General features: G+C 34.9%; 1 protein-coding gene and 1 long non-coding RNA gene across 15 annotated transcripts in view; one reads left to right on the top strand and one right to left on the bottom strand.

The window, feature by feature from the left end:
* HMBOX1 (homeobox containing 1) overlaps positions 1-25,255 on the bottom strand; it is a 191,264-nt gene that overhangs the window by 75,377 nt on the left and 90,632 nt on the right. For all 14 annotated transcript variants that reach the window (XR_014828441.1, XM_005670463.4, XM_005670458.4 and 11 more), the window contains exons 3-4: positions 21,061-21,537; positions 12,622-12,707 (exon numbers count right to left, since the gene is read on the bottom strand). Coding sequence is in view for 13 of the 14 variants with exons in the window: in XM_005670463.4 (XP_005670520.1) it covers positions 12,622-12,707; positions 21,061-21,537 (563 nt within the window). In the remaining variant the exon portion in view is untranslated. The remainder of the gene's footprint in view (positions 1-12,621; positions 12,708-21,060; positions 21,538-25,255) is intronic.
* LOC146396479 (uncharacterized) lies at positions 11,207-20,713 on the top strand. The gene is made up of 2 exons (XR_014828450.1): positions 11,207-15,943; positions 17,523-20,713. It is a non-coding gene; the product is annotated as an uncharacterized LOC146396479 (long non-coding RNA).

Below are 25,255 nucleotides of genomic sequence, written 5' to 3'. Positions count from 1 at the left end.
AAAAATGCTAAGAGAGTAGATCTTAAAAGTCTTCATTACAATAAAAAAGTATTTTTGTAACTATGTACAATGACAGATTTTAACTAGATTTATTGTGGTGATCCTTTTATAAAATATATAAAATTTGAATCATTATGTATTACACCTAAAACTAATATATGTCAATTATACCTCAATAAAAAATAAAACAAAATAAACTGCAATGAAATACCATTTCACTTATATCAGGTTGGCAAAATATGCAGAAAAGCCTAACAGTATGTCAATTACTGGCAAAGATGGAGAGCAATGGTTAGAGTATAAATGTTTATGGCTAGTTTGGAGAATGATCCAAGCAGAATGTTCATCAATACTTACTTCACATTTTACAGAATCTATAATGACCGCAAGATGTGTCACTGTCTTATGTACCCGGGGGGGGGGGGTGGGGGGGGGGAGGGAAAGACTGCTGGAAGGGGAAAAAAACAAATTGGTGATAATACTCTTTATGTACTGATGTGGGATACTTTCCAAGTTAGAAAAGCTTGGTACAGAATAGTATATATTCTTTTTCATCTTGGCAAAAAAGAAGACAAGGACTATAGATATACTTTGTTCATAAATGCGTAAAACATCTCTGCAGAAATTAACATTAGTCTCTTCTAGTAAGGGAATCATGGCTGAGAAACAGAAACAAGAGATTTAGTACGGTACATACCCTTATGTACCTCTGAAATTTGACCTCATGAACATATTTTCTAACATGAGAAGTCAATTTTTATTTTTTACTTTTAGTTTAATTATTAGCCACCTTTTTAAGTAATGAGAATACACAGAGGGAGTCCCCTGGTGGCTCAGTGAGTTAATGATCTGGCATTATCACTGCTGTGGCTCGGGTCACTGCTGTGGTGCAAGTTAGATCTCTGGCTGGAAACTTCTGCATGCCGTGGGTGTCCACCCCGCCCCCAAAAAAGGGAATATATAAAAAAATTTTAAATTCCACTTTAGGGAACTAGTTTCATTCAGAAAATATTTCCAGAATGATTTTTATATTGATTCCATCCCTTTTACCTTTTTAAAACATCTTTATTGAGATATAATTTACACACCATACAATTTACCCATTTAAAGTATACAATTCATAGGTTTTCAGTATACTCAGAGCTGTGCAACCACCACAACTGGTCAACTGATTTCCCTTTCTTTAGAATAATAAAATGAGGATAATAGACAGAACGCTGGTAAGGTCAGCAAATAAAAAGACTATGGGGCATAGAGAAGGAAGATCCTGCCAGAAGGGGAGCTGGACTTTGTACTGACTTCCTAACTCTGTGCAGGATATTAGCTATAATTACATAAATAACATTTTAAAGGAAATTTTGTGCATGTCAAACTGTGGAAAGCTAGCCATGGTGAAGGAAGTTCCCTATGCTAAACTCAAGACGAAACTTGGACAGTATTTTTTTTCAGATGGAAAAGGATAGCTTTTTCCAAAACTGTAGATTCTCTGATACGACAGTAACAATTGACAAATGGATATACTCTTAAAGCTTAGCTGAGATGCTGAATATGGAATCAACACACTAAATTTTTTCATACTCTGTTATATTAAAATGCTCTGATCTTGATTTTTTCATTGTGTTAGTTTTAGGGGTACAACATAATGATTTGATATATGTATTGATTGCAAAATGATTACCACAAGTTTGATTAACATCATCACCACCCATAATTACAAACTTTGTGTGTATGTGTGATGAACTGCTAAGATCTACTTCTGGCATCTTTGAAATATATAATACGGTATTGTAAACTACAGTCACTATGCTGTACATTGTATCTCCTGGACTTACTTCTCTTATAATTGGAAGTTTGTCCTTTTTGACTATCTTCACCAATTTTGCGTACCTCCCCCACACCCTATTCCCAGCAAGCATCCATCTGTTTTCTGTATCTATGAATTTTAAGATTCCTCATATAAATGATATCTTACAGTATTTGCCATTCTCTGCATGACTTATTTCACTTAGCATAATGCCCTTACAGTCCATCTATGTTGCCATAAATATTTTCTCTACCCATTCATACATTGATGTATACAGTCAGGTTGTTTCCATGTCTTGGCCATTGCAGATATGTTGCAATGAACATGAGGATGCTATATATTTTTAAAAAATTCATTATAAGGTGGCCCAAGGCTGGAAATATTATGGATAACATATTTAGTCTTATGAAGGTTAGTTTCAAAAAAGTTAGTCTGGAGAGAGACAAAGGAGGAAATGATTGCTGGATGAACATTAAACAGTGTAACAGTTAATAATCACAAAAATAAACAATTTCCATGACATTTACTGTGTGTCAGAAACTTTACATAAACTAACTCACTTAATCTACTTAAGAACCCTCTTAGGTGTGTGCTATTATTATTCTCATTTTCCAAAAGAAGAAATGGAGGTTTGAGACATTTAAAGACTTGCTCAAAGTTACATAACTAGTAAGTGACAGAAGTAATATTTTAAATCCTCAAAGTCATGCACTTGACCACTGCACTATATTGCCTTTACATACTGAAATGCTATGTTAAGAACACTGGATTTGCAGCAAGACAAACAGCTGTGTAACTATGGGCAAATGACTCAATCTCAGTTAGCCACAGTTTTCTCTTCTATAACTGAAGAAGTTAACACTTGCCTCTCAAATATACAAAACAGTTAGCAAAGCATCTAGCACTTGGAAAGTGTTAAAAAAATTATAGCTAAAAATAAAAACTTTCCAAAAAAGAGAGGTTTAGCTAATAAGGTGCATAGTAGTAAAAAGCAGAGCAACTGGTCATCTACAACTCAGAGCGCTATATGCTATCCTGATAGGAAGGGCTTGGGCACAATAGTCAATCTTTGCTTAAAATAGAGGAAGAGTTCACAGTGGCTCAGCAGTAACGAACCCAACTAGTATCCACGAGGATGTGGGTTCGATCCATAGCCTAGCTCAGTGGGTTAAGGATCCAGCCTTGCTGTGAGCTGTGATGTAGGTCACAAACATGGCTCAGAGCCTGCATTGCTGTGGCTGTGATGTAGGCTGGCAGCTGCAGCTCCAATTTGACCCCTAGCCTGGGAACTTCCATATCCATGGCTATTGTCCTAAAAAGCAAAACAAACAAACAAACCCCAAATTGTTAAAGGAGAAAAAAGAAACACATGAAAATAGCATATTCTAGTTCTTACAATGTTTAGAAATATAGATCACATTTAGTGCATTTCTAAAAACTCTTCCCAATGATTCTCATCATGAACAATGACAGCAACTCTGGGGCAATGTTATATTGGACATGTACATTAAAATCAATATGTCCAAAAACCAAGATATTGTCCACAGATCTGCTTGGGAATAAATTGAGAGATAAATCAGTTAATAGGTATAAAACTACTAAAAAAAGCAAAATCTTACTGCTTAAGTGAGCAAAAACTATGTTCTTTACTCAGGCATAATAGAATACAAGGGAAGGGCTATTGCTGTATTTAAAGCAAATTCAATTTGGCTCATAGTTTGTAATCCTGCTATCGTAGGCAAGTGGCAAGAGAAAAACATTTCTGCCAAAGGTAAAATCATGTAGAAAAAAGTGCTGGCCATCTTAGAGGTATTAATGACCCCCAAATAGCTACTATTCTACATTCTATACTGCTGAAGTACAGGGTACAGGGTATTCTATTCTGACTAAAGTATAGCGCACAAGCCCTATAGGATTAGATTTAAACTAAGTCATGACCAACTTTAAGATATTCACTATAATAAAAAAAGTACAGTCTCAAAAATAAAGATATTTAAGGAAGAACTAACAACAATTTTATACTAATTCTTCTAGGAATACAAGAGAACATTTCCCAATTCATCTTATGAGATCACATTATTATAACAAAAATGGACAAGGACATTACAAGAATATAAAACAAAACAAAACAAACCCAGAACAATATCACTTATGAACAAAGATGGAGGAATTCTTAACAGAATGTCAACAAACTGAATCAAACCATATAAAAAGAAAAATTCAGTGGAGGTTTTCCCAGAATGCAAGGTATAATATTTGAAAATCAATGTAATTCATCAAATTAACAAGATGAAAAAAGAAAAACCATTTGGTCATCTCAAAGATGCATAAAAAACATTTGACACAGTACAATATCCACTTATGATAAAAATTCTCAGAAACTAGAAAAGGAATTTCTCTTAAAGGGCATCTTGAAATGGGGCATATATGAAAAACCTACAGTTAGGATGGCACTTAATGGTAAACGATTGAATTCTTACTTTCCAGAACTGGGAAAAAGGCAAAGATATTTATACTCATCACTATATTTAATATTTAACTAGCACTCCTAGTCAATGTGATAAGGCAAGAAAAAGAAAACATATACCCTTTGAAAAAGAAGCAGAATGATCTCTCTTCACAGATAACATGACTGTCTACGTAGAACACCTTAAGAATTTATTTTAAAAAGCTACCAAGGAGTTCCCGTCATGGCTCAGTGGTTAATGAATCCGACTAGGAACCATGAGGTTGCAGGTTCGATCCCTGGCCTTGCTCAGTGGGTTAAGGATCTGGCATTGCCGTGAGCTGTGGTGTAGGTCACAGACACAGCTTGGATCCTGCATTGCTGTGGCTGTGGTGTAGGCTGGCGGCCTGATTAGACCCCTAGCCTGGGAACCTCCATATGCCACAGAAGCAGCCCTAGACAATGCAAAAAGATAAAAATATATATATATATATATAGTACCAATGTAATATATATCTAAAATATTTAGGGAGTTCCTATTGTGGCTCAGCAGTAACGAACACGACTAGTAACCATGAGGATGTGGGTTGGATCCCTGGCCTTGATCACTGGTTAAGAATCCAGTGTTGCCATGAGCTGTGGTGTAGGTTGCAGACATGGTTCAGATCCTGCATTGCTATGGCTGTGGTGTGGGCCAGCAGCTGCAGCTCCAATTTGATCGCTAGCCTGGAAACTTCCATATGCTACAGGTGCAGCCCTAAAAAGCAAAAAATTAAACTAAAAAAAATTAGATGAATTTAGTAAAATCTGTGCAAGACCTATACTCTGAAAAACTACTAACATGGCTGAGGGAAAATAAAGAAGGCCTAAACAAATGGATAGATATACCATGTACAGAGATGGTAATATTTGATATGATTAAGATTCCTGATGCTAGTTTTATTAATATATTCGCCAAATCCCAATCCCACTACAAATACGCTTTTTTTTTTAGGAACTGAGAGGCTGATTTTAAAATGACATAGAAATGAAAAAGACCTAGACTATCAACAGTGATCTTGAAAAAGACAAACAAAATCAGAAAGAATTAGATTATCTGATTTCAAGACTTACTGTAAGTTTACAATAATTCAGTTTTGTATTGGTATAGGAATAGACATAAAGTCCAACAGAGAACACACAAATATACTCACAAATATATATTCATTTTTGATAAAGATGTCAATGTAATTTCATAGGGAGAGAAGAGTCTCTTGACAATTGCTGACCATTTCAAAAAATGGTACTACAACAATTAGGTATCCATGTGGAAAAAAAAAATTGTCTTGACTCTTACCTCATACATACACAAAAACTAACTTGAAATGTTTAACAGACCTAAATCTATCAGCTCAAACTATAAAACTTCCAGAAAAAAACTCAAGAAAATCTTTGATACTTCATTTTGGCAAATTTTCTTGGGACACAAAAAGCATGAACCACAAAGGGAAGAAAAAAAAAAAAGATAAATATAACTTCATCAAAATTAAAAGCATTTGCTCTTTGAAAAACAATACTAAGAACATGTAAGGATAACCTGACCCCCTTGCTGTACAGTGGGAAAATAAAAAAAAAAAAAAAAAAAAGAAAATGAAAATGCAAGCCTTATGCTAGGATATCTGTATATCTACACATTTGAGGACTTGTACCCAGAATATACACAGAACTCTTATAATCAATAATAAAGCAAACAACCTGATTTTAAAAAAAATGGGAAAAAGAACTGACAGACATTTCAGCTAATAAGATACATGAATTACAAATGAGCATCTGAAAAGATAATTAGTCATTAGGAAAATGCAAGATAAAACTAGAGTGAAATGCTATTACAAATGCACTAGGATGGCTAAGCTTAAAGAGAAACACAAATAGCAAGTGCTGAAGAGCATGCAAAGAAACTAGAAATCTGACATACTGTTAGTGAGGACACTAAATGGTATAGCCACTCTGGAAAAGTTTGGTGGTTTCTTAAAATGTTAAATAGGAGTTCTCTTGTGGTGTAGGATCCAGTGTTGTCATTGCAGCAGCTTGGGTCACTACTGTGTCATGGGTTCAATTCCTGATCCAGGAATTTCCAGATGCCGCAGGTGCAGCCCATAATAATAAAAAGTTAAACACTTACTTAACAATAATCCTATAATCCTATTGCTAGCTATGAGAAACAAAAACATATGTCTCCACCAAAACTTGTACATAAATATTCACAGCAAATTAATTCTTAATAGACAAAACCAGGAAACAACTCAAATGTCCATCAACTCATTAATGAATAAATGAATTTTGTTTTATCCATTCAATGGACTAGTATTCAGCATTTAAAAAATTACATACCTACTGATACATGTAACAACATAATGAATCCCAAAAGTTTCATGCTAAGTGAGAGAAGTTAGACACAAAATGGTATGTAATATATGATTCCAGTCATATAACATTACTGACAGAATAAGTGGTTATAAGGGACTTGCAGAGGGAAGCAGTATTTGACTGCAAAGAGACATGAGAAAACTTGCTGAAATACTGAAAAAGTCCTATATCTGGATTTTGGTAATGGTTAAACTTGGTACAACTCAGAGAACTCTACATTGTATTATAATAGGACAATATTACAGTCTGTGATCTATGCTTTACCAACACTGCTTTTCTAATATAAATGTAAATTTTACTTATTTATAGCTGTTTTATTCATAATTTCCAAAACTCAGAAGCAACCAAGATGTCCTTCAGTAGGTGAATGAGTAAATAAATTATGGAATATCCAGCCAGTAGAATATCACTTAGTGCTATTGAACTTAGTTGAAATGAACTACCAAGCCATGAAAAGACATTAAGGAGACTTAACCACTTAATATTAAGTGAAAGAAACTAACCAACAAAATGTGGCCTTTTCAGCAGTAAAGTATAACAGTATAACAACATTCTGGAAAAGGCAAAACTGTGGAGACAGTAAAAAGATCAGCAGTTGCCGAGGCTTAGGGAAGATAGAGGGAAGGATAAACAGGTGGAGAACAGAGGATTTTTAGACAGTGAAACTATAGTATCATCATATGATACTATAATGGTAAATAGCAGTCATCACACATTTTTCAAAACCCAGTACAATGTATAATACCATGTATACCTAAAGTAAACTCTTGGGGTGATAATGATGTGTCAATGTAGGTATATACTACAACAAATGTACCACTCTAGCACAAGATGTTGATAGTAGGGGAGGCTCTGTGTGTGTGTGTGTGTGTGTGTGTGTGTTGGGGGGTGGAGTGAGGCATGAAGTATATGCGAACTCTCTATATGTTCTGCTAACTTCCACTGTGAACCCAAAACTGCTCTAAAACATAAAGTTCTTTTTTTAAAAAAAAAAAAAAAAGATATATTGGCATTTTAGGTAGTTTTTAGTGTCTGGTCTGAAGTTCTCTGATTAGGAAGAAGATCTCTATCTACCTATCTATACATATATATACATACACATAGCTTTGTAAAGAAATTATAATTAAATTGAATATGCAGTGCTTTCATTCTTCATTTTTTAATTTTTTCATGTTTTTCTTTTTTTAGGGCTGCACCTGTGGCATATGGAAGTTCCCAGGCTTGGGGTCGAATTAGAGCTGCAGCTGCTGACCTATACCACAGCCAAAGCAATGTAAGATCTGAGCTGCATCTGTTACCTACACTGCAGCTCATGGCAACACTGGATCCTTAACCCACTATGTGGGGCCAGGGATCGAGCCCGAATCCTCATAGATCCTAGTCAGGTTTATTACCACTGAGATACAATGGGAATTCCTACTCTTCATTTTAAAGATAAATAAGAAAAGGGAAGTGATCCAAATACAGTTGGAATATTTCTAAAATTTATTCAGAGCTTTTCTTTACACAATTCTTACATTCTGGGAATGAGAGTCACTAGACAGGAGTAAGACACGCATTTGTTAAATATATTTAGCAGTTTAAAAACAGAATGGAATTTGACAACTAGAAAAGATACTTGGAAAACACTTGCTGAAACGCCTCATCTTATAAATAAACTGAGGCTCAGAGAAATTATGTGATTTGCCCTGGATCACACTGTTATCTGACAGAAGGACTAAAATTTTGGTACTCAAAAGTTTAATGGCTGCTTTTCCATTATACTACTATCATTCAATAAAAAAGAATTGTGGTAAATTTTTTAAAATTCAGAGATGATTTTCTTCTTTCATTTCTTTATTTTTAAGAGGATATGAATCAAATCAGTATATTTATTTAGCTGATAAGCACATACTCAAGCTCTGCCCATTTACTCATTTATTCTGCCCACCTGACTTTTCCCAGAGGTCATTTAAAGAGAAAATCATGTTTTAAGAACTCTAACAGCCCAATAAAATGTTTTACCCTAGAAGTGAACATAAAATGTATGTGTTTATTACTAAAGCAAAGGCTATGTACTCTCCCCACCCTACCATTGTTAGTGAGAATTTAGAATCTTCCTCAATCTCTTACAGAGGTAAAAATCCACCCTTGGTGGGAGCAGCTGTGACTCTGTGAAAGATGCTACAAATAAACATGCTGGGAAATTCAGCAGGCACTGTTATTATATCCTGTTTATACTGTCATTTTTCCTATCAGTAGGATATTATTTATACAGACCCCACCCATGAACTTCTTGTTTATCTTATTATAGAAATCCTCCCAATCTATAAAAAGAAGCCTCTGTATTTTGTTTCTGGGACAAGAACATGTGTTATAATTTTGCACCTCAGTACATTTTTTAATTTAGCATTTCCTTTTGTTATGCACCACTTGTTCTCATTTTTATCTCAAGGCTGATTTATTTCATTATTTCACATATTAAACTTAACTGACTTTAAGAGACTCCAATTCCAGAGCATCATATCCTAAACTTTATTTTGGAGTAGATTTCATCAGGTAGATACTCTTCTAAGACAAACTTCACATTTGTTTAGACAGAAAAATGTGCCTATATACGAATCAGGCACCCCAATGAGTGAGCCCTGGATGCCTATAAGACTTCCTCAGCCAGGCAATTCTAACGCAGGTAGGGCAATTACGAGGGCCAGACTTTATACCGGTTCTCACTAACTAACTATGCTCTAGGTAGATTTAGTTGGAATGAAAAGCACTGCCCTTGAGTTTAGCTTCATGGCTAAATACGCTAGTGAAAATGTAACACTGTAACACATGAGAAATACATGAATTCAGTAAGTTGACCAAAGGGACAATGAACCAATCTGGTTATAAATCATCCTCATTCCCCTGTCTTATGTAAATAATTGAATTAAAGTAGATAAAAGAAAAATGCTGAGTTTCTTAAGAGCAGAAATTCATGCAGCATTTATTGAGCAAATAAATATTTCTGGAGGGTAAATACCATTGAACAAAGTCATGCTAGATAAATTTTCACATGTATAGCTTGTGTTAGGTTACCAATGCTCCCTTTCTAGGTAAACATGAGATCTTCAGAGAGTATGGGCAATGCTAGACTCTTTGAGAATGTGTAAGAAAGATCTCTGATTTTAAAGAACAATACTCTAAAATGAGTATTGTTTACTATCTCAGGGTTCTGAATTAAGTGGAATTAATTTCAGAAAAGAGAGAGGTCTACATGGGCTGTCAGGATTAAAGAAGTCAGAATGAGGATAATAACTGAGGTAATATTGATAAACAGGAACTGGTAAGACCAAGGTGAGGAGATGAGGCATCATAGGCGTAATCAATGATTTGTGAGCATCCAGGTAAGCAGAATAGTGGAAATGATAAGCAGCTGAATCAAGGTAGGAAGTATACTGGGTAGGAGTTAGAAATAAACAGGCTGGAACAGATTATAGTTTCATTTACCAGGCAATGGAGAACCATCAAAGACATCTGATCAAGGGAAAAACGGCTTTTGCACTAGGAATGAAGAGGAAGAATAAACTGGCATAAGGCAGAAATGGGGGGAAGGAGTTTTTTATAGCACCAAATCCTATGATTATAGTAGCGAAAGGCCATGTAACATAACAGATAATACATGCGTAAAAATTTCAACTCTTGCTTTCAAAAACAGGAGGTGGCTGGAGTTCCCTGCTGGCCTAGACGTTGAGGATTTGGCGTTATCACTGCAGAGGCTCAGATTCACTCCCTGGCCAGGGAATTGGCACATGCCCTGGGCGCAGCCAAAAACAAACAGGAGATGGCATCTTGATGACTCTCACTGACTAGGGGTTAAACAATGCCAATCCACTCAAGTTAATATCAGAAAAGCTCACAAGTCTCCTAGAATAGAACTTCTCAAACACAAATTACCTGGAGATTTGGTTAAAATGTAAATTCTGATTCATGAGGTTTAGGGTGATACTCTTTACATTTCTAACAAGCTCCCAATAATGATGTTCCATGGAATACATTTTGAGTAGCAAGCAACTAAAGCACCTTTTAATTTCCCTTTCCAAAAAGGCAGTATTTGACGTGCGGTGTAGCTAATGCTTTAGATATGCCTAAGAAATTCATTTTAAAAGTATTTTATTATAATTTGCATCAATGTCCGATGAGTTTCAAAAGATACTATTTTAAAAGTTCAGGATGGGGAGTTCCTGTTGTGGCTCAGCAGAAATGAATCCAACTAGTAACCCTGAGGTGGTGTGTTCGATCCCTGGCCTTGCTCAGTGAGTTAAGGATCTGGTGTTGCTGTTAGCTGTGGTGCAGGTCACAGACACGGCTCAGATCCTGTGTTGCTGAGGCTGTGGCATAGGCCGGTGGCTATAGCTCTGATTTGACCCCTAGCCTGGGAACTTCCATATGCCATGGGTGCAGCCCTGAACAGCAAAAAAAAAAAAAAAAAAAAAAAAGGCCAAGATGATTCAAGATTCAGAGTATTCAAGATATTTAGAAATATTTCCACTTGGGCAAAATCAACTTTATAATGCTGTTTATAACACTACTTTTTTTTTTTTTTTTTTTTTAAGGCTAGCAAACTAGACACCATTGCTTCTAATCTTGGGGACTGAAGTCCTAGAAGACAATGCTCCATCTTTCCATAGTGCACTTCATCAGTGAGTTTCAGTAAAACCCACTTAACTTGCCCTTACAGTGCCCTGAGCACCATATCTTAACCCCTGAAGATAACAATTTATTTTAAATATCCTATTGAAAAAAAACAGAAAATTATAAAAATTAAATTTACACACTGTTCTTTGGTTTAAGATCTATATATGGTAGGATATACTTTTAATTAAAGTTTTTTTAAACCATGAATAGATGTTTCATTTATAAAGATACATTACTAGTGTAATATATTACACACATATTAAGGCTGGCTGACCTTGGATTCTTGGGATGAAATTTACGACTACCGAAGTCTCAAGTTTCATTTTTAACCAAATAAATGGTCAAAAACAACCTTTAAGGTAAATTAATTTCAGTATGTATGCATGTCTAGAGAACAGAAATAGTATCTTAAAATTGGAAGGTACTATTGAAGATCAGATCTGACTATCTCATTGTAGAGGTAAGAAACTGAGGTACAAAGGCTAAAAAGCCTGAAGTCTCATAGCTGCTAGTGTCATGTTAAAAAAGAGGAACAAATTAATTTTAATATCTAGTATAACACACAACGTGTCAACTACAACATGTAGCTAAGAGTTTCTTGTTCTTCTTTCTAATGACTAAGACATAATTGATTTTATTAAGGTGTTACAAATCACTGACATCCAAGAAAGGAGGATTACAGACCAACAAAGAAAAGACATGCTATCCCCAAATTTAAGAACGTCATAAAAAATGCACTCTGAATAGAGAATGACACATATACACCACATACTCAGGATGGGGCTGCGGTGGGGTGGGTAATGGGATGGGATATAGAGAACAAAGAGAAGACAATGATAATTTTTATCTTCTCAGTAATAGTTTGAGGAAAGCTTTCACACACAGAAAAGTGGTTAAAAATACACAACCTTTACTCTCATGAATCATTTTTAATTGGTAAAATTGGGGATCAGATTTGGAGGACTGTGAAGCTCTTAAAAAATGAAATGTAGATAGCAGTTGGATGTGCATGTGTCATAAGCTCTGTCAAAATTACAAGAAATCCAGAGAATCCTTTTTTAGCCATAAAATGGGGAATTTTATGCTTATTAAAAAGGCTATAAAATTTACTAGCACGAGTTTAAAAAAAAAGTCACTGGAGAAATTCCAAGATATCGGAGACAATGGGTTTTAAATCACAGGCATACATTATTATGCCTAAGTTGACAGATCTGCACTGCAATGCAGAAATGCAAGCAATATTCCAACATCTGCACTAGAAGGCAGAGACTAGACAAGATTCCAGAATAAAGGACTCTTCAGCTCTTACCTGTTACCTGTGCAACAACTGCTTGGGAAATCCTCCGATTGGCAAGAAAGGCTTTGATTTCCTCTTTTATCACACTGCTGTCCCTCCTAACAAAAACAGAAGACAAGACCAACAATGTATGTTGAAGGTAGAAATCCTCATCTTTGCTAAGAAAGGTGAAGCAGAGAGGTGGGGAGAACATAGAAAGAAAGGACACAAAAATAAAGGTAAACAGACCAAGCTTGTGTGAAAATATGAAATTAAAACAAACCAAGAAACACCAAATATTCAAGTCCTAAAACATCACGCCATCAGACAGACGCTTTAGTGAATGTCACAGTAGATATAAGTCTCATACCAGAGGATGGTTAATCGCATGCTGTGTATAATTCACATTAGGAACAAGGCTGCCATATGGTATATACAAAGTTTCATTACTGGGTAATGAATATATCTTACACAGACAGAAATCCTAGAAAAATAAAAAGCAACAACAACAACAAAAATCAGTTGTGAGTAGATTGTGGCTGTGCATGTAAAATATGCAACTGCATAAATAATGTTCAGTTCATTTTCAAACTTTTTTAAAGAAATAGAAATCATCATTCTCACAACTGCTAAAATATAAGCCATTTTAAGAAAGTCTTTGCCTTTTAATTTGCCTTCTTTTTCCAGTCTAAATCAAAAAATTTTAAGAAGGATGCGTTGACTATAAAATTTTAATCTAAAAGATACTTATTGATTTCCTAATATATGTAATATACAGAATACTTAATGTTTAAAACTGCACTATATTCTCTGCCCTTGTGATGACATATTACAGACTTAATTTTCCACCAAGATGCCCAGTAAATTTTTACTTTTTTGAAAATTCAACACATTCTCTAAAGACTAGACATTCACTAGAATGACAATGAATGGCAAGACTTCTGTTTCTTCACCAGAACCAAAACCAGAATATTTCAGTAAAAGTTTTATTTAAAGCCTTAAAACTGACTGATTCCTCTTCGAATGTTCAAATGGATTACATAAATGGATTTTCATTTAAGTTCAACAGAATAGTGGTAACTTATGATCTAATTCAGGGGGTCAGTAACTATGGTCTACAGACTAAATCTGGCCTCCCAACTGTTTTTATACAATCTATAAGTTAAGAATAGTTTTCACAGATGGAACATTTGCGATCAATTCTATGACAAGAATCACTAACTTTGAACATGAATTAAGAAAAATACTACCTCTCCCCAAAATCCCATTCTTCTCATTAATAGGCCTGTATTTTAAAAATTATATATTTAATTATTATTATTCTATATTGAATTTTGCCAGTAAGAATTTGTGACCATTTGCTCTTTCTCGTATGTAATTACCTATATTATATCCTCAATCTTGCCTCTTGGGCACAAAGTCTAAAATGTTTTCCACTAATCCTTATACAAAGTCTGTGAACTCCTGCATGAGAGAAAGGGATCATGAAATCTTTACAAATCATTTTGTGAATGATCCACAATCTCTGCACAAGAGCTCAAGTCTCCCTATAGATTAGTGGGAGCAATTTAAGAAAAGTATCCTATCCCCAAAGAACCAGCTATGATTTCACTCAGAGCAGATACTTTAGTCCTTTGGTGAAAAGGAGCTATACACTCTGTTGTTGAATTCTATGCTCTCTTTCAGGAATTCTGGAAAAGGGCAGAGAAGTAGTACTAGGGACAGCTTCCAATCTGGAGCTCTACAGTATGCTCCTCATCTACTAGCTGGAAACCCTAATCAAAAAGATTCCCAAAGGAAGGAAATAGTCAGCTGCCCTAATCCAACATTAAAAATTTCTCATAATAACCTAGATATTGGATAGATTCCTTCCAAAATGCTTATTTATATTTGAAATATCTCTTTGAAAAACATGAATTCTCATTTTAAAATTGTGTATCTGAAAGAAAAAAAGGCACAAATAAACACATTTTGAAGTTGAACAAAATAACTGTCTACATTACCATAGGGCTCTCAAATATCCACCAATAATCAGGAGAGCAAGAGATTAACTTCAGCAGTATCTACTTCAATTGGCTTATGTAAATAAAACAACTAAATCATTTGGTTTCTGATATAGCTGCACAATTAATCTGAAAAAATTTTTTAAAAAGCACTGCATTTCAATGTATAGAATGTCCCTCTAGGAAAGTGAAAACTGAGTTTAAGAGAAAATCTATTAAGCTTAAAAAAGTGTCCATTTGTGGGGAAAACGATTATATGGTATTTTTTGTCCCCTGATTTAAACTGGAATTTAAATCAATTTACTTAAAATCAATTTCACCAAGACTAGGTCATAAAGAGAAGATAACACTCAATTATTCTTATAGGGCACATCCAGTTTGTAAATTATTCACAGCCCTGAAATATGACATTATCAAGGACTGCAGCAAGACAGAAGGAACCCCAAAAAGTCTGCAAGAGAGCAGCAATTCATTTACCCTCTCTCACAGATTAGATTTTTAGATACTTGGCAAGTTTCTGAGTACCTAGATTGAGTTTATAAAAATAAAAACAAAAACCTCTTTACTCAACTGCTTTACCAGAGAGAAGTTTTTTCAAACTGAAGAAAATCATAAGATTAAAAGATAAGAATGTGCTAGGGCAAGTCATATAATAAAGCTGGTTTCATCATTTGGTAAAATGAGAGTTAATACCCCCCATCACAAGGCTTTTAAGATTTTTCTCCAAGCAATGAAATTAAATTTAAATGAAATTTAATATTAAATATTTGTGTATATAATGTATAAAAATTTTAAATTCTTCAATGTAAAACTTTTTGAAACTTATTCAAAAAGCACTACAAAAACAATTAACATTATTTTATAAAACCCCAGAAAGAATCCCAGGAAAACAAACAAATGATCTGCTGTAACTATATAAGAGTAATGCACACATCTGTATTGGGTATTTTAAGGTACCATGAAAAGATTTCTAAAAAGTCAGTTGAGACACAAGTGATGTCATTTAGTTGGTTTCATCAGGTATTTTCAAAGTAGTAACAGCATTCAACTTTCATTGTATTCAATTCTCTTATGTATTTCAAAGACTTCCAATACACTGGATTAACTTTGTTCTTTAAACTTTCACATATTCACCCTCATTCTACATTCTTTCACAACTTGCTTCTCTTGTCCACATTGTACCCTGTAAAATCACCAATTTCTTGGTGTGAAAACTCCTTCATTTACTCCAAATCTAACTGCCTCGTCTCCTAGTCCTTACTTTCTCTCTCTTCATCTAAAATACGACATTAACCTTTTTTTTTTTTTTTTTTTTTTGGTCTTTTTGAGGGCTGCACCAGCAGCATATGGAGGTTCCCAGGCTAGGGGTCTAATCAGAGCTGTAACCACCAGCCTATGCCAGAGCCACAGCAACACCAGATCTAAGCCGCGTCTGCAACCTACACCACAGCTCATGGCAACGCAGGATCCTTAACCCACTGAGCAAGGCCAGGGATTGAACCTGCAACCTCATGGTTCCTAGTGGGATTCATTTCTGCTGCACCATGATGGGAACTCCTAAAATTTGACATTATCTTTAAAGAGAATGATCCACGTTTTCTCCCTTCTCTTATAAAATCTTACACTTCTCATGATTTCTACTCCTGCAGTCTAATGGAATGAAACTGACATACAGATTAATCTTTCTTTGACTTCATAGTTCACTTTCAAGATAAGCTACCACTCTACTTGCATCTACCACTTAAAGTCCATGTCATCTCTTCCTACCTTTTCCAATTCACAGCCATGCTGCATTGATTTCTACACAAAATAAAATCCTTCCTTTTCACCCTCCATTGCCAATGTTTTTATAACTTGCTAAACTCTCTATTATTCTACTACAGACCTTAATATTCAGATGAATTAATGAGTAACATCTCTTTGTGCAATCGGGTTTTTAAAAGACATCTTAAAATAATAACTGCCATCTATTCAGAGAAGTTCTCCCTGATCCTCAGAGCTAAAAAAAGATCTTTTCTTCCATTAGCAAACTTTACCATTTCAATTATACTACTCACATGGTAATATATTACATGCTATTCTGTATTATAGTTGATCCTGATCTGGTCTTATCTTTCCTACTAGACTGCAAAGTCCCTTACCACAAAGATTGTGCCTTATTCATTATGGGGTTTGCACATAATAGAGCTTAATTTGTTCCATGAATGAAAAAAAAAAAAAAAGTAGTTGAAGATAAAAGGTTGTAAAATGGAAAACCTGATGTAGATAATGTATAAAACAGCTCTAAATTCTTAATCTCAAATATGTCTAAGCTTCCCAAACCAGAATGGAAAAGAGTTATGTATACTAGCTCAAAATGGCAATTCTTCCTTTTCTGGAACAAAGGGTATTAAAGCGAATGTTTAAAAGTGGTATGCTTTAAGATCTTCCATATTCTCTTAGTTGATATACACTACACATTCCTTAGGATCCCCTAAAGGTAGCCACCTATCTAAAAGACTTCCAGAGATGAAGCAATACCCACCAAGACAGACTATTTCACAGCTGGAAAAATATAATTACTCATAAATTCTTTCAAGTATGAATAAAAACCTCTTCCCGTGGATTTATACTCACAGAGATAAATGAAGCATAACTTAGAATTTTAAAAGATAATGTTAAAACAAAAGCTACTCTATATGTATAAACAACATGGTAACTGAATATTCTGTCCTTTAGAACATAAATCCCAGGGAGTTCCCGTTGCGGCTCAGTGGAAACCAATCAGACTAGGAAACATGAGGTTGTGGGTTTGATCTCTGGGCTTGCTCAGTGGGTTAAGGATCCAGTGTTGCCGTGAGCTGTGGTGTAGGTCGCAGATGTGGCTCTGGTGTAGGCCGTCAGCTGTAGCTCTGATTAGACCCCTAGCCTGGGAACCTCCATATGCCGCAGGTGTGGGCCTAAAAATACAAAAGACAAAACAAAACAGAAAAAACAAAAACAAAAACATAAATCCCTACCTACACAAGTAAATAAGCTATTAGAAGGCATACAGACAACCAACTTGGAAGAAGGTCTCAGACTCATATAAAATACTAACTAAATACTCATGAAATTTAGTACATTGGGTAATTAAGAGTATCATCTTTTATGGCATTGTTTTTTAATTCTATTTATTAATTCAAATGTTATTTATATGTATGCAATAGGACAGATATATACTATTACATTAGCAGATGTACTTATACACCTATATATAAATATATATATTAACAGATAAATTTGAAAAATAATTAACATGTAGAATAGGTTCATTCTAGCTCTTGGCTTTAAAATCCTTTCTAAAATATTCGAGAATTTGCTGAGAATCTGCATTCTAGTTTTCCGTTCATTTTTCTAAAACTTTGATCAATCCAAAAACAAAAAAAAATCGTGGTTACTTTCTTTCTGACTCTTAACAAGCTGATCAGATGTATAGTTACAACGTAATCAAGTTCTAAAAAAATAAATAAATAAATCTCCTTTGTGTACCCTGAAATGATCAGAAGTTAAGTTTGTAAGCCCCAATGCCTTTGATGAAAGATATATCTATCTTACGGCTGAGTGCTCTGCTTTGGAGGTTAGGGAATGTGAGCCTGCAAGAGGTCAATTATACATGACACATAGCAAAGGAGGGAGGAAGGCATCCAAGTATCCATTCTCCCTACCTAGACACCACCAACTCCATCCTACTATACCACCATAGTGTTGAGTGAGCAAAGGGCAGTATAGCCCTATGTGGGCACAGGATACTCAGAAAGATCCAATGCTCAAAACCTTCTCTAACATTCTACCAAATAAAAATTCATTTGGCCAGTTAAGTGATTGATTTGAAATGGCAAACATCACATAGGGGGAGAGGGGGGATAAATGCATTAAGGTTTTTACATTTTGTCTTCAGTTGTATTAACCACCTTTCCCCAAATTTTACTGAAATCTACACACATGAAAAATTTATTTTCAGAGGCAACAGACACAATGGTAATAAAGACATGGGTTAGAATGCAGCTCTGCCACTTATTAACATTTAAGTTTTCTTGGGTCAACTCTTTAATTTTTGTGAATCTCAATTTCTCTACTCTACTTCATATACAGCATGACTGAAATGATTAAACGTGAAAACAGTCATGCAATAAACTTGTCCCTCAAACATAAGGATTGTTATTATTTGCAAACTTGAGAAAAACAAGAGGTGGGCCCAAAGGAGGAGGGCAGGTGTGGGTGAGAGCATAATGGCAGAGGACCACAGAAGAGCCAGAAGGCTCACTGAGACCCCTAGATGGTTAGAAGAACCACAGGAGAAGTTCTAAGAAAGAAGCCATAAGATACTATGCCTATGCAACAACGGGCAGTATGTAAATTAAATCTTAAATACTGATAACAGTTATAAACATGATGAAACTTGAATGTGTGCAAGTACTAGATTTAAATATACACCCTAGTCCTGGCTAAATAGGTTTTCTGTTTATTTTGAGGACATAGTTGAAATACACATTATGAGAACCTAAGAGGCGACAGTCAAATTTTAGATCCTTATAGTCAAGTTTTAGACTCTGAACAATCTTCCAGAGCCTTCTGCTAAAAAGAAATTTCTCCCAAACTTCTTGTTAGTCCAATACACATTTGGGAATTAACAGTTATTTTAAAAACTTATTAAAACTGATTAACAACAGCAACAACAACAAAAAACAGGACAGAACCCTGACAAATTTTTTTCTTGATAACCTCTCCACTTGGGATAATTAAAAGCTAACCGTGTTATAGTTTGATTACTAATGTAACTTTTTTATTTGCCCAAATGGTTCTCTATTTTAATCTTGACAATGATATGTGTTAAATTCAAAAGGAACGTCTAAACTTTGGCCAGCTGTTTAAGCAAGTGAAGATGAATTAAAAGCCAAGCTGATCTCTTATATTTTCAAGTTTTAAAAGCTTAAATAATAGGGTCCTGAGGCTGCTCTATGAAACTAACAATTACAGGAATTATATGGGGATTCAGCCAGGAATTCTCTATACAGTAGTTCCACCCTAAAAATAATTTCAGGACAGTTTGTTCAAAAGATATTTTACCTTTGCGGTACTACAGGATAGATCTTCAATATAGCAATATTAAATCACCATAATACTATCTTCAAGTCCTAAAATCTCATGGAAGAATTACAACTCATAATTATAGGTTATCATTCTATTTCTGACAAATTTCTGCTACAGCTTCATTCATATGTACTGTAATCTATCTGCAGGCTCTCCTCCCTACTATAGTAGTAATAATCTACTGAAAACAATGCTTGTACCATCTCTTTCATAAAGATCTGTAAAAACTCCTTTAATTTTAACCAAGTTAAACATAAATTATTTATATGGTATTCAAATCTTTCCCAAACCTGTACTGCCTCTTAATATACTATTCTAATCATCATAGTCTAGGCATTAATCTGCAATCTTTATAAGACTAAACAAGCTTTGCCTTTTCTATCTTATACTATTCTTTAAATTTAAATAAAGTTCTTGTATTTCAAATCAAACGCTATCCTTTAAAGTTTAAGTTAAATCATCCATTCACCTGACATATTAAGTCCTTAATGTGCTAATTAAGAACAGTTCTAGATCCTGGAGAGTCAATAACTGAAAACACGTCAGTGCTGCCCTCAAAGTGTCCCAGGTCCTGGGTGACGCCTTTCGTAATTACTGAATAATAAATCTGCTGAGGTTGGATTTCTTTTCTCAGTGTTTCAAACTCCAAGTACTTACACTTATCTTGTAATAGATAACATTAAATTATATATATAAACATTAAATTTATATATACATGCTATACATACATATATACACAAAGCATCTATTGCTCAAATTAGAACTTTAGCTTCTTAACAACACTGCTTTCATTTATTTATTTTACTTATTTATTTTTTATTTTTTGGCCACACATGCAGCATGTGTAAATTCCTGGGCCAGGGATGGAACCTGTGCCACAGCAGTGACCTGCGCCACAGCAGTGACAATGCTGGATCCTTAAACCATCAGCAAACATCAAGAACACTGCTTTTTAAATAATAGGTGTCCAAAATTATTTTGTTGATTGGCATGTTGGAGAGGAAAATTAAGATCCTATTTCTCAGAAAAAGTACTTACCATGGATTTAAGGATGAGAATGTGTGTGTTAGCAATTCATAAAATTCAGATATTAGCATTTAGAGCCATAGAGAGAAGGCTAAACTTTGCTTTGATAACAAAGAGAAGGGAAAAGACTTATCAAGCAGCAAAGAGAAAGAACTGAGAGAAAAGAAAATTTGAATTAAAAACATAAAATTTTTAATTTTTTTCTTTTATCAAAAACGGTGAGGAGAAATCACAGTTCTTATACATAAAGAGCTGAATTACAGCTTTATTACTCAGAAATCAGTCTAAAAACAAAGACATTTTGAGAACTCTGAATAAGAAAATAACTAACCTCATTAATTCCTCTACTTTATCATCTACATCTAGGTCCTCTTCTGAGGCTTCAAAACTGTATGACCTCTGACCCATGCTATTTGCATGGTAGCGAGTTGGTGACATCTTTCCATTGGATGTAGATAATCGCTCGTTATTCTCTCTCCCATTCTGATTGGTAGTACAAGGCTGTGGGGAGGTATCGTAACTGTTGCTAGGTGATGGCGACATTCCTGAATGCTGGGTCTGTGTGGAAGCTGTAGCTGTCGAGGAAGATGCTGGAACATTGTTGGTATTATTCCCATATGAACCTCCTCCATAGCTGGACCTTCTTCCAAACTTGTCACTATGCTCTTGATCAAGACGGTCCAAGGTTTCCAAGGCATGGAGAATTTCATGTTTAGTCATTCCAGTACGCCGAAGGCGCTGAAGCAGATCTATCTGTTCTATCGTAAATCTGGGTTCATCTGTATAGTGAGACATGGTTTCCAGCAAACTAAAAAAAAAATAAATAAATAAAAGTCCCTTTATTTACAATATCTACCAAAGAACAACAACACAAAAACACCAACAATATCTACCAAAGAATATGTCACTATGTATTGAGAATGCACAGCTGAAGATACAATATTTATTTATTTATTTATTTATTTGTTTGTCTTTTTAGGGCCGTACCTGTGGCATATAGAGGTTCCCAGGCTAGGGGTCTAATCGGAGCTGTAGCTGCTGACCTACGCTAGAGCCACAGCAACGCCAGATCCGAGCCGCATTTGCGACCTACACCACAGCTCACAGCAACGCCGGATCCCCAACCCACCGAGCAAGGCCAGGGATCGAACCTGCAACCTCATGGTTCCCAGTGGGATTTGTTAACCACTGAGCACCACGGGAACTCCCGAAAATACAATATTTCTATATCAACTTCTTTATTTAAAATGACATCATTATTATATTATAATAACAACTATTCATGCTAGAATGTTTCTGTCATGGCAAATGGATTGATACAGATATTGAGTTTATTAGCAGATGGACATTAGGTATAACATAAAACCCAATTTCATATGGCATACAATTTACACTTTTCTCAATTTGGTAAATATCTGAACCAAAATTTCAGTTATGGCAATAATACTAAAACAACAGATGAGGTTACATACAGTATAAGCCTAGGCTATGTGATTATGCTCATAGGTGTCTTCCGCATCTCAAATATATCATTCTACATTAGAGCATTAATGGAGAGTTGCTGAAAAAAATAGTTTGTACTATTTTATCAACAAAATTGATCTAAGAACTCTGTAACTTCATTTAGTGTAGACAAACAATTTGGTAAGCTTAACCCAAGTAAATACTAATAATCAGCAAAAATATTTAAATGGAAAAGTAGGAGAGGCACATAAAAAAACATCTTAAGCACGATTTCATCCACCACTTAGCAATTTCATGAGTATTTCATCTCTGTAATGCATTCTCTCTTAATAAGAAATGGATTTTACGTGGTTGTGGCCGAACTGAACTATTCATTTTTCTTAGGAAATTGCTTCTACATTATGCTTCCTTTAACTAACACAAGATACTGGAGGCACACCAGAAAATATCTCAGAGTCAGTAACAATATTTAGTTTAAGGGAGTTGTCAAATATCAAAAATTCTCACTACTTGAACTCCTTTCTTACAAAACCTGACTTTCTTAATTTTTTAAGCAGTAATTTCTTCTTTTTTTATTTTTATAGTTCTGTTGCCAAATAGGTTGCATGGCATGCAGTAGGCTCTCAGTAAGTGTTTGCTGATAGAAGTAAACGTCAAAGAATTTTCTCATCTTTTATAGGTAAACGTCTACTCTGGGCCAGTTCCCCAAAGCTGTTGGAGATTTGTTTCTTTATCCCTCTATACTAAAGATTTATTGAATATTCACTTCTAGGCAGAAGTGGGCAAGAATTTCGTGTAATATAATCTCAGTTCCTCACAACAACCCTCTATGATAATTTTTTAAAGATTTTGTATTGATTGATTGGTTCTTGAGGAAACTAAGGCTCACAATGATTTTGTATCTTTACAAAAGTGAGTGAGACAGAGAAAAAGGATTTAAACCTAGATCTCATTGACTCCAAAAGCATAATACATCATTCTGCTTTTCAATATATGGCAAGACTTACTGGTATCATACGATAGGAAGCACAGGCTTCTGTCCTAAGTTCCCAGTTTAAACCAATTAGTCAAAACCACTCTACTGATGGACTAGGGGTTCTAATAATAGTTTTTTATATTTAAAATTCTGCCCCATCTAGAATTTATATTTACATAATGGGTGTGAGAGGATTTGAGCTTTGTTTTTTCCCAAATGGATAGCTCATTTGTCCAATATGCTTTATTGAGTAATATATTTCTTCTTTGCTCTGAAATGCCACTGTTATACAAAATTTCCATACAAATCTATATCTACCTTTGGATTCTCTACTCTATCTAAATGACTGTTTTGTCTTCCAAATTCTCATAAAAATAAGCAGGGAGTTCCCATTTTAGCTCAGTGGAAATGAACCCGACTAGTATCCATGAGGATGTGAGTTAGATTCCTGGCCTTGTTCAGTGGGTTAAGGATCTGGAGTTGCCACAAGCTGCTAAAATTGCTGTAGGTCGCAGACATGGCTCAGATCAGTGTTGCTATAGCTATGGTGCAGGCCTGCAGCTGTAGCTCCAATTCAACTTCCAGCCTGCGAATTTCCATATGTCACAAGTGCGACCCCCCAACTCCCCAAAAAGTAGGCAGAAATCTATAAATTTTTATGTGAAATAGTTCTAGTTTTAGAGACAGGATCATTAAAAATAAAAACAAACATATTTTGTGGACCTAAAGCAATATGCTGCAGGTCATTTGTGCCCATGGGCCACAGTATCCACCACATACATACACATATTTTCTTTTACCCTCTTCCACATACCCATTTGTGACAAGCTATTCACCATAAAAACCCTCTTTTCCTGATTATTACATTCTTTCCTGATTGCCCAGCTCTTCCCAAGACTGGATAATAAAAATTTTTAAACATACAGAAAAGTTGAAATAAACTTATGGTAACTGTCCATAAACTAACTATCTAGATTTTCCATTAACATTTTACTTGCTTTATCACATATCTACCCATTCCTTATGCATCCATCTCTCTATTATTTTGATGTATTTCAAAATCAGTTACAGATGTTACATACTTCCCCCTAAATACATCCATATGTATATAATTAACTAGAGCTCAGTATTTGTTTACATGTTTTTTTCTTTTGAGGTAAAATTTACATAAAATAAAATATGTAAATCTTATGGTTAACATTCTATGAGTTTTGAGAAGTATGTACACCTCCGTAATTCAAACCCCTATGGAGATACAGAATATTACCATCACCCCCAAAAATTCCCTCCTGCCTCTTCCTGATCAATTCCTGTCTTCTTCCTTCAGAGGCAACCTCTGCTTGGATTTTTTCTCACCAAAGACTAGCTTTGCCTGTTCTAAACTTCAAAAAAATGGAATTTCTATGTACTCTTTTATGCAAGGCTTCTTTCAGTATAAGTTTTTGAGTTTACCTATGATGTTATATATGTTGGCAGTTTTCTCCTTTTTTATTGCTCGATAGTACTTCATTGTAGGAAAATATCACAGATTTGTGCAGCTGTCCTCCTTTGGACACTTGGACTGTTGCCAATAATTAGCTATTCTAAATCTTTGGCTGTTACAACTGTACTAATTTTCTTGTTAGCTTAATACATCCTCCCATAATATCATTATCTGGTTGGGACGGAAAAAAAAAAAACTTTGAACCCTAGTAACTCATTAACTTTTTCTCCTGACCAATGTCAAAAGAACAGCACACCTTGCTTAACACAAATGATCTATTATTGAAATGCTATGCAGTGTTGGTAATGTTCTGTTCTATGCTAGTTATATTACACAGAGGCATTAGCTAAGAACATTCACCAAGGTGTACACTACTGACTTGTACATTTTTCAGTAAGTACATTATACTTAAAGTTTGTTGAAAAAGCTGCATAAACATTTTCCTAATGGCTTATAAGAGACACCTGACACTTGAGTTTCTCCCTTAACCCTCAGCCCTTTGTCCTTTATATCAAGTGCTTAGGAACATATTAATTCTTAATCTTAAACAGCTCTTTTTACAAGCGGCTGCCAAATCACTTTAGTAATCCAAGTAATTTACCC

Source organism: Sus scrofa, chromosome 14 (assembly GCF_054392235.1).
Source record: "Sus scrofa isolate SSC_HxYL_T2T_F1_AM1 chromosome 14, Sscrofa_HxYL_maternal_Yorkshire_Landrace_v2.0, whole genome shotgun sequence".
NCBI classification, from domain to species: domain Eukaryota; kingdom Metazoa; phylum Chordata; class Mammalia; order Artiodactyla; family Suidae; genus Sus; species Sus scrofa.
Note: the sequence above shows the minus strand (reverse complement) of the source record. Positions and strands in the feature narration are given on the sequence as shown.